Source organism: Cynoglossus semilaevis, chromosome 20, assembly GCF_000523025.1.
Source record: "Cynoglossus semilaevis isolate Cse_v1.0 chromosome 20, Cse_v1.0, whole genome shotgun sequence".
Taxonomy (NCBI): Eukaryota; Metazoa; Chordata; class Actinopteri; order Pleuronectiformes; family Cynoglossidae; genus Cynoglossus; species Cynoglossus semilaevis.
In genome coordinates, this window is record NC_024326.1 from 32,990 (window position 1) to 43,185 (window position 10,196).

At 39.5% G+C, this 10,196-nt stretch overlaps 2 protein-coding genes across 4 annotated transcripts in view; both read right to left on the minus strand.

The window, feature by feature from the left end:
• Window positions 1–936: 936 nt before the first annotated feature.
• ro60 (Ro60, Y RNA binding protein) lies at window positions 937–7,214 on the minus strand. Of its 3 annotated transcripts, XM_008333594.3 has the most exons (10): window positions 6,653–7,214; window positions 6,319–6,400; window positions 4,451–5,046; window positions 3,891–4,111; window positions 3,271–3,417; window positions 3,034–3,171; window positions 2,823–2,939; window positions 2,400–2,516; window positions 1,778–1,924; window positions 937–1,161 (listed from the first exon to the last, which is right to left on the minus strand). In XM_008333594.3, exons 3-10 carry the CDS (start codon window positions 5,031–5,033, stop codon window positions 1,009–1,011), a joined length of 1,623 nt encoding a protein of 540 aa, XP_008331816.1. In that variant the 5' UTR covers window positions 5,034–5,046; window positions 6,319–6,400; window positions 6,653–7,214; the 3' UTR covers window positions 937–1,008. The 3 variants fall into 3 exon arrangements, with proteins under 3 accessions (XP_008331816.1, XP_024921981.1, XP_008331815.1); XM_025066213.1 differs by having other exon boundaries at window positions 6,319–7,214; XM_008333593.3 differs by lacking the exons at window positions 6,319–6,400; window positions 6,653–7,214 and adding an exon at window positions 5,982–6,286.
• A 2,315-nt stretch (window positions 7,215–9,529) lies between these two features.
• LOC103395798 (regulator of G-protein signaling 8-like) overlaps window positions 9,530–10,196 on the minus strand; it is a 1,138-nt gene continuing 471 nt past the window's right edge. The window contains exons 3-5 of the mRNA XM_025066214.1: window positions 10,111–10,172; window positions 9,862–10,028; window positions 9,530–9,786 (exon numbers count right to left, since the gene is read on the minus strand). Coding sequence (XP_024921982.1) covers window positions 9,613–9,786; window positions 9,862–10,028; window positions 10,111–10,172 — 403 coding nt within the window. The 3' untranslated portion in view covers window positions 9,530–9,612. The remainder of the gene's footprint in view (window positions 9,787–9,861; window positions 10,029–10,110; window positions 10,173–10,196) is intronic.

A 10,196-nucleotide genomic window follows, 5' to 3' on the forward strand; every position in this document is an offset into this window, starting at 1 on the left:
AGAATTAACTGTGAGTTGTTCTGTCGACCTTCAGTGCTTCTCTCCATTCATCTTTTCTTCTACCTCTTGTTCTATATAGCAGTGCTACATAAATCATCAAGTTTTTTTTTCAATTCAAAATAACGCTACAACTTCAAACTTGTAAAAGTGATAATTCAATATGTTAAAAAATACAGTCGCTTAAAAAAAAAAAAAAAACCCACGTAAAGTACGAAAATAAACCTGCAAACATGTTGCAATAACACAGTGAAATTACATGCAAACACAAAACAGAGATAAGGAAGATGATTAAAAAAAACTGGTATCACAGTGATAGGCGACAGTGAGAGTCAGGAACAGGAGATGGTTTTGATAAAGTTTTCCTTCTCTGCTGATGAATTTTGAAAGAAATGCACAAACACTACGTTTGTGACGTTCTGTCAAATTAGATTACATTAAATAGGAATATTCTCTAATAAACATGTACTTATGTGCATGAAAACAAAGGAGAAAAACAACACAGACTTATTGTTATTTATGGGTAATTCTGTTATTGTAGTGGATTGTAATGGTTGGTCTGATCAGACTGACATTTTCATCAAATTGCCTATTGGATGAGGATGGTCACATCCCCAGTGTCCCAACGGGATGTCCGCCCTGTGACTGTGATGTAACCCCCGTCAGGACCAAGTCTTAGTACTGTTATTTTGTGGAGAATTATTGTGTTTATCCGTATATAACGCAATTTAGTTCAGCATATTATGAAATAAACGTATGGTTGGAAAAAAAAGAAAAAAGAAAATGTGCGAACACGTTTCCAAAGTTTTTGCCCAGCCTGCTGGACACTGTCTGTTCACATCTGGGTGAAAGTACAATGGAGAAATAAAATCTGTAAATCTCAATATTTGGATTCGTGCTTTTTATAAAGCACCCTACATGCTACGCGAGACACGCTGGTCCATTTTTGCCTTTATTTTATGTAAATACAGGTTTTTTTTTTTGTTTTTTTTACCACAATTCGTCACTTCATTAGATCAAACCTTGAGCCAGGTTACGTATGACGCAAAAAGATCCGAGGTCAAAGCCGCACGTGCTTAATAATCCCCTGTCCTCTGTGTCCGCAAAGACGTGTCCACTGGAGCTCAGCCCGCACATCACCAACTTGGAATTGATTCCAAATTTCTGTGGGGAAACAAACAAAAAAAAAAAAACATTACAGTGACGTGCGTCGTTAAAAGTCAATCACAATTTTTGTCAAAATAAAACAAAAAACAAACATGAAATGAGTTGTTCATAAGAGTTTGACAAAATATGTGAAGAAATGTCGACTTTCAGAATGTATTTAGTTACTTTTAATCGCTATTCAATAATTATAACACATCTGTTTAGCAAATTTAATTATAATAAATTTGTTTAGCAAAACCTGTATATTCCCACTGACCTTTAACTCACCGTGGAACATATAAGAACAAAAACAGTGTTTGTGTCCGAGGTGCGTTCAGGTACCATCAGAAACATGAGAATCCGACCATTACGGCAGTGTGTTGTATGGTTCATGTATATAAAACAATATTATTTCATTTTTATCCTATCTCCCCTCCAATCTTCTGAGGCTCTCTTGCGCCCCCTGGGCAGATTATAATATTACAGAAACAATAAAAGAAAAAAAAATTTAAGATGAAACACAAAGCAAATTGAAAGTGCAACTTAATAAAGCATTGTAATAGCATGGTTTTTTTTTTCAATAAGTGAAAACAACCCATTTTAGAGAATGTTAAAAAAAAAAAAAGAAACGTACTTCTCGATGCTTTCGTAGGCAGTCTACTGGGCTGACGTTAAACATCCAGATCGGACTGTTGGTCAGAATGATGAACAGATCCACACTTTTTGCATTTTCCGTGGCCCAGATGATGGGGAGAGTGAAGTCCGTGCAACCGTCTGGAACCTGGGGGATAGAGATTCACGATGATGACACGGAGACAGTTTGTAACCATGACAAAATGATCCTCGATTTACGACGTCCTCTACCTATGGCTATCGCCGTCCCTTATAAATTTATTGAGAAAGTCCTAGTTCGTCATTCCGACGTACGACGTTAAGACAAACTTTGCACATACATTTGAGTATGCTGCATTCGCTTTCTTATGTTTGTGTTGATTTTTTTTGCCCTTCTTGATGACTCCCAAGCCTAGGTCAGACATCTTCCGATGTTTTTAGGTCCTATATTATGATGTTAGGGTGAGTTAGTGCCATAGGTACTTATGTACAGTAGGCAAATTTCTTTGCAGTTACATCACACGGAAGGAACAAAACTCACGTAAGTCAGTCAGGGAAGATAATGATGGAGAGCCAAAACAAACAAACAAAAGCAAAGATTTTTTTTGTTTTTGTTTGGTGTGCAACCAGTTCGCAGTTCTTACCTTCACCAGTTCAGTGGTCACCTGTGCGAGAGTCATATCTGCAGAGACGGAGCACGGAACCAACCCTTCTTTAGAGAAGACCAGAACTTGTGTATCGATGTCTGTCCTCGCAAAAATCTGCGCAGAAGAAAATCAACCGAAAAGAAAAAAAACATGACTATAGAATGACAAAAAAAAAAAAAAAACCACCTTCTCTCCTGACTACGAATGCTTTACACATGTGTGTGCGCCCATTATGTTGCTATAACAAATTCTAAGAGGTCATTATAGACCTTGTGGGAACCACCCTACGGTCATGTTACGACAGGAACTTGAGAGGAATCTGCAATATGTGGCAACGGGCCAACTCCCTGACCGAGGCCGTTCCGGCCCGTAGGTGCAGCTGTTCCGACGACTACCCATTGGGCTCTCCCCCTGCCTTACCATGGTAATGGCGGCAGCAGCAACGGCAGTGCTGATTGATGTTCCCGGGACGACGCTGCTCAGCGACGTGCTCACATCTACGGCCACCACAATGCGCTTCCCTACCGGCTCCACGTTCTGTTGAGAGGATCAGAACGGAGAGAGATGATTTGGTTCGTCTTTTTTCCCCGCTGCCACTGACTAGTACCTACCAAGAAATAAGGAATCCTACCGCAAAGCTCCTGTAAAAGGCGGCGTCCATTGCTTTTAGGATGTCACCGTCCGGCTTCCACTTGGTTTTACCCTGATATCCTTGCCCTCGTTTGTAGTTCTCCAAAGCCAACAGCATGCTGAAGGGGTGCATCCTTGCCTGGCAAAGTGTTGGACAGATAAACAAAACATAAAGGACTTACTCTCATTGTAAAATGATGAAAGCGATTGATCAAATCCACGGTCCTTCGAGCGTTACCTTCTTCAACGCCGTCTCGTTCTGGATTCGGTCACACAAAGCTCGGGTTTCCGAGCTCCCTGGTTCGAGAACGTTCTTTGATGTCATCTTTCCCAATATCTTCAGCACGGAGTGGAGAGGCATTTCCTTCAATAATGCTCGCCACACCTGGAAGCCAAGGAACAGAAAGAATTTAAATACGACAAAAAAATTAAAAAATTAAAAATCAACTGCAGATGTGATTATCTTATAAAAAAATCAACTGCAGATGTGATTATCTTCCATCATTTTTCTATCCCTATAATTAATATAAAAAATATCCATATCAATCATTCTTTTAAATGTAAACAGGGAGATTTCCTATGTCATGTAGACCACTGTTTCCTGAAAAAAAAATTTTTTTGGGTCGTCTCGCATCATGTTTCTCAGGAGTTAACGAACAATGTCTATTGACTTGAAACACTGCTGTGGGAAACTCACATAACGAACAATGTCTATTGAAACACTGCTGTGGGAAACTCACATTTTCAAATATCATTTTATCACCTTGTAGAGTTACAGAATTGAGACACGAAAAGAAACAACCCTTCAACACGTCATCCTCTGAATAGAAATTTTTCTTGCTCACATACTTATTGTACCTGTTTGGACTTCAGATGGTCGGTCAAAAGCTGTTCCCTCTCCAGTTTGTGCTCCTCTATCAGAGTGATGACCTCGGTTTCGTCGCAGCGGTGCTTCACCTTCTCCACCACTTCGAGGTAAGAAAGCACTCTGACAACCTCCTCCGACTTCTCCTTGTCCGCATAGGCAACTTGGACATCTTTCCATCCTTTCGTTGCATATTTGCTGATCAACGCAATTGCTGAGGACGTCCAAACGATTTGGAAAATATAGTTATTAAAAAAACAATGTAATGTTATTAAATATGTTCTGCTGTACTTTCTTATTGCTTCAGTGAAAAAATTCATACTATCTGCTACCAACTTAGTAAAAAATCAATATCTGGAAAATTAAAAATGCTAAATTATATTTTTCTAGAACAGGGGTGTCAAACTCATTTACCTCACTAGGGGGTGCCAAATCAGCAATATAAATCCCATACAAAATGACCTGGCGGGCCGCATTTGCCCCCCAGGCCTTGGGTTTGACACATATGTCCCAGAAGGATATTTGAGATGGCCGGTGTTTTAAAGTGCCTTACCTTCATTTAGTGGTTTAGTGTGCGAGAGCCTGAGCAGATCCTGGTGCGACCAGCCTTCTCTCTGTTTACACTTGGTCACGGCCGCAGCCAGATCAAAAGCATCTTGCTCATTATACCAGTCGGACACTGCCTTTCTGAGAGCGCGTCCCCAAATCCCACACTTCATGCCTTCTTTAAGTTCCTTCTTATACTGAATGAATGAAAACAGATGGTCAGGATTCCGACAGACCTCCTTCACGGCCTTGAACGCCGCCTGCTTTGTTTTCAGCTCGGAATATTGAGAGCAAAGGGCCAGGGCGAAAAGCGACGGCCCCGGTCGTACAGCTGTACCATCCCGGGAGAACCTCTTGATCTCTTCCACCGCCTCGGTCCCTCGACCTTCCTGCAACAAGGAGAGGAGAGCGCCGGCGTTCTCCGCGCTGCTGTGATCCTCCTGTCGAGCAGCGTACACGTCCCGTTCAGAGCCGTAGCACAGGAATCGACACAGCTTGACCTTATCGTTGACCTCCCACGGACAACCACCTGTCAAGTTCTTGTTGTGGTCGCTTGACGGGTCTATTGTAGAACTTCCCGAAGGCTCCATGGTAACGCAAGACCTAAAATGGAAGGCATTCTTCATTCGAGTGCACAGCTGCTCAGGAAAGCTAGACTTACCATGATGTAGCAGGTGAAACAAACATGATTATGCAGTTAGTCAATGACTTACTGGTTAATTAGGAATTAGGAAACGATTATTCATCATCATTTATCATACAGCCCCACTATAACAACGACATTTTATGTTCAAAAAGGTTTATCAAACCACAGAAGGTATTGCTATTATCCATCATTGTGATTCAATATGGCGGCTTGATAAAGTAAAAATAAACAGTAAAAATACTCATTCTGACGCAATACTAATTTTAATAACCCCAGGGCAGAACTACTTGTTTCCAAAATATATATTTACGTGTTAGTAGTGTATTTAAATATAAATATGTGTTCCAGGGGTTCATTAATGAAGTTATGTTATAAAGTTACAGTAGTACTGACAGCGGACACACCCATTCTGCTTGTGACTAACGTTGGACACGCCCGCTGCAAGAGATACGAGCCCAGTCTACATTCTTTATACATATTTGTAGAAAATAAAAATAAAAAATGAATTAAACAGTGTTGGACTTTATACTTAGTTCAATCCCCAGCTGCTAATGAGCTTAACGTCATTTATTATTCTAGTCTGCTAACTTAGTTCGGCTAACACGGAGGACGAATTAATTGATAGACGGCAGGCTAAAGCGAGTTAAAAGATGTTATTTCTTTGGTTAAAAGACAGGAAGCTGAGTGGTGGAAAAATAACTCGCCAACTTGTCTTGTCTCTAAGCTCCATCTCCATCAAGCTATTAAGTCATCTCGCCGGGATTTGATGCTGCTCGCCCGGATAGAAAAACTATCCCTTCTCGCTTCAGCTCCAACGTTGCCCACATTATAGCAGAGTTATTGTTAATAGTCTACGGCCTCCAGTGACACTAATGTAAACATATGAACTTACCACAGCGTACGCGCACAGTGTTGAAGTTGGTGATGTTGCTTAACGCGAACAGACAGACAGGCCTTTGCTCTAAACCGCAGACAGCTGAGCTAACCCGAGCAGGGGCCGCAAAGGATGATGGGATAACGAGTATCAGCACTTCATACTTCATTGATAAATAGGCCTTTCCCCTACCGAATTAACCGATAAAATACATATTATTTTTCAAATGATAAAAGTTTAAAATAAAAAAAAACAAAAACTGTGGTTTAAGACTTCTGATAAATAAACATTGTAAATAATACAACTTCCTCGATTTTCGAATGCGTTGAAGACATGGCTCCTGCAGTGTAATTACCTTTTTCACCACACGACGGCAGCATTGTACCAATCCATAAATCATGCAGCTTAGTAGGACTGGACGCTGGTCAAAAATCACACTGAAAAATGAAACAGATGTAAACTTCTTTCTGTTACAGGACAACTTAGCATTCAGCAGTTTGTTATTGTTACTTTTTTAATGTAGTTTTTAATTAATTAATATTTATCTAATTAAACTTTACTGGCTGATAATGACAATAATAATCATCATAAAAATAAATAATAACATTCTACGACACATTCTAGTTCTAGAATCCATAAATAATAAATAATTTAAGATCAAAACATCCAAAAAAAAAAAAAATTCAGACTTCTGTTCTGTTGTGGAGAGTGCTTCAGCAGAATGCAGTGCAGTTGGCTCTTATGATTTCAGTGACACAGCTTTTGTCCTTGAGTCATCGTCAAGTTGCTGAGGTGACATTTTGAAGTAAGGGAAGAGTCTTCTCTGCCTCGGGCCTCTTCATGTGAACGCTGCAACAAGCCAGAGCTCTGTAATACTCAGATTGAATGAAACCGGGTAAGGAGCCGTCCTCCGTCAGCCTGTATAATATTTTTTTATTATTTATTATATTCCTGTGTAACGAGAAAACTGTATGGAACGGGCTGCAGGAGTATCTCTCTGGTGTATATATCCTGGTTATGTCAAGGAAAACAAGCAAGTTATTGGACCTGTACTGTACCTGTACTGAAATTGTGTTGCACACATTGCACAACGTGTGCGGTTACTTGCATCACTGTCGGGGTTCACAAAGTGACTGTAAAAGACTGTGTTCTGTCGTGAGCATACAGTGTAAATAATGGATTTTGCTGCCAAAGAGTCACTGTTTGTATGTACGTTTTGGAACTCGACATAAATCCTTACTACTCTCATAGTCAGCTCCTCTCTCTCTCTCTATATAAAAAAATATATATATATATATATAAACATCAAGTAGATATGTGGGAAGAGATCACAAAGTATTTGCATTTTAGTGCAAATACTTCGTGCTGCATGATGGCTTGAACCAGATTAGGTCATCACATGGTGGAAAGTTTTTTTTTTTTCCTCTCCTTTTTCCTCTCCAAACAAACCTTCTCTGAAACGGTCTGCATGCGACAACTCGACTGGTAGTTGCCCTAGTGATGCCAGAAAGACCAACATCATTACCTCAGTCATTGGCTCTGTTTATGGAGGAGCTGTATTACAAATGCTGTTAATTCAACTGATCAAATGGTTCTTACCTGAAATTGTAATTTAGGACTCAATCATAGATAGGAGTTTATCGTCACTAAATCAAGCGTATGTGTGGTCCAGGAGGCAGGACACAGTGACTCTCAGACATGCAAATCCAGTATGGAAATGCGGGCATGATGCACAGCTAAAAACAGGTACACAAGGATTAAAAGAAATCAACTATTTCTGCAGAACAAACAAGATTGTCCAAAGGTTGATGGGAAGGAAGGGCTATCATGTGACCCATAACTTATTTTTAAAATATTTTCCTTTATAGCATTCCTGGGAATTAATTCTTGCCCATAATTACCCATCTTCTTGATTAGGGTATCTTTATACATATCAAAATACTTCTGCGCAAATAAGGTAATAAAAAATGATAATCCACCATCGGCATGTCCATGTGGCTTAAAACTGCAGCTGAAGATGACAAAAGTGTGGATAAGCTCTAAAACTACATTTTAAATCCTTCCAATTACAAACTTTCTTTTTTGTAATATTAGGTTTTATTACCAAATTACCAGGTAATAGCATTAAAATGTCTGAAGCTTTTTTTTTTTTTTAATTCTCATCTACTTCAGGGGGTGTGTGCGTGTGTGTCTTTTGGAAACAGAAATGAAGACAAAGTGCAGAAGTTACTGCCATTTCAGATTCCCACAGACAAACTTCCTCTTTTAGGGTTTTTGTGATTTAAATAGGGTTATTCGTTTTTCCCTTTCTGAATCGTTCAGAAGAATTAGTGAAGATATACTCTGTTCCTACACTGAAAAAGTTTCAATCAAACTAAAAGGCAGTATGAGCCTGAAAATCAAACCTGTCTTCCTCCGCTTTTCTCCAACTTTTTTGACATATGGCAGAAGTTCCCTAAGTTGTTCATGCCTAGTCCTTAGCAGCATTAGCTTCTAGTCTGCAAACCCCCAGACAATGCTACAAAATGTGTAACGTACCATTTTAGAATGTATTTTCTTACTTTAATTCACTATTCCATAATTATTACGTTTGTTTAGCATAGGAAAATTATGAACGAACATGTTTTCAGCGCTGTCAAAAACCCGTTAGTTAGCTACACGATAGCTTGAGGAGCAGAGTAGCTAACCGCCATGTCTAACCGGTTATGACGTTGTCAAGCAGAAGTTGTAACTGTCACACAAGGTGCGTTCATGTACCATTGGAAACTTGACAATCTGACGATTACAGCGGTGTTATATGGTTTAGCTGTATATTTGCACAATTGAAACTATTTACATTTCAGCAAGTTTAGAAATATTTTGTCCAACTTAAACTAATATTAGAACATTCAGATTTTTTGGGCTATTTCTAAAAATTAAGAACAATAACTGAACAAATGGAGGAAGGAAAGATAGTAAAGAATAGTACAGACTTGTGTTTTTAGATCTGAAAACAAATATTTAATTCATTTTGGCACAAGGTATTTACAATGTATATAAATAACTTTATACATATTTAAATTTTCTAAATAAAAAAAAACAAAACGCAGTGATTAATCAACCAATACTCACATACACAATGTTTTCACATTAAGGATCAGGACTTAGTTTGGGCTGAGGGATAAAAAACTAACTTCAAACAACGGCAAACGACTAAAACATAGCTACATGTATAATGTACCGTATTATCCGGACTAAAAGTCGCACTTTACTTCATCCTTTGGCTGGCTTTGGGACTTCTACTCAGGTGTGACTTATATATTCAAATATACAAATTGAGTAAAGGTAAGATAAAAACACGAAACTAGTAGCACAAAAATAAAGGTTATCAAGGCGTTTTAAAAAAGTGAGAACAAAATGTATTGGACAACATTTTGCCTTTTGAAGTACGTCTCAGAAAAAGCCCCTAGTATTTTTTATTAGTCTGCACAGTTTGCAGTTGCATCATCCGCTGATCCGAGTGCAATTTGTTGCATCATCCGCTGATCCGAGTGCAACCTCGTCACGAAAAGAAGAAAGTCCAGCGATTGACGCATCACAAGCAGACACCCTGTCTGTCCCACAGTGTTTCCAGCGCTTGGGTGTCCGCCTCTCGGCCTCTACGTCTTCACTATTTTATCGTGGAGTTCAGGAGAGCCTGGTAAATGTCAGATTTGATGAATCGCGGGTAAGAGTCCTTCTCCATTAGGGCGTAGACGATCCTCTGAGCGGCGTCGAACGACTCTGTGGTAGGTGTTTCGAGGTTTCGCCTGATCACTTCCCTGGTCCTCTGGTCAATGTTGATCTGTGAGCAAACGTGGGTTAGTTTCTCTATAGTCAGAAAACAATCGAATCAAAAGTGCAGGGCGTCTCTCGTCACCTCTCTCGGAGCTTCAACTTGTACGTAGCGTTTAAAGATCTTTCTGGCCCTGCAGGACATCCTCAAGGAGGACTTGATCTTCTTGAAGTCCTCACACACCAGCCAAAACTCGATGTTTTCATCACTGAACTCCGACTTTAAGAAGGCCTGGAATATTTTCATCCCATCTAAAAATAAAAAACAAAAATTGTTAAGAGAAGGCCGGATTACAAAAATACTATACACGGATAATGTTTTTCATGAGCTCACATTTGGACGAGAGAAGTGCCTCCAGCGAGTGGGACCACTTAGAGACCTCTTCCAAACAAAGCCTGTAAGATTAAAAAAAAAAAAAA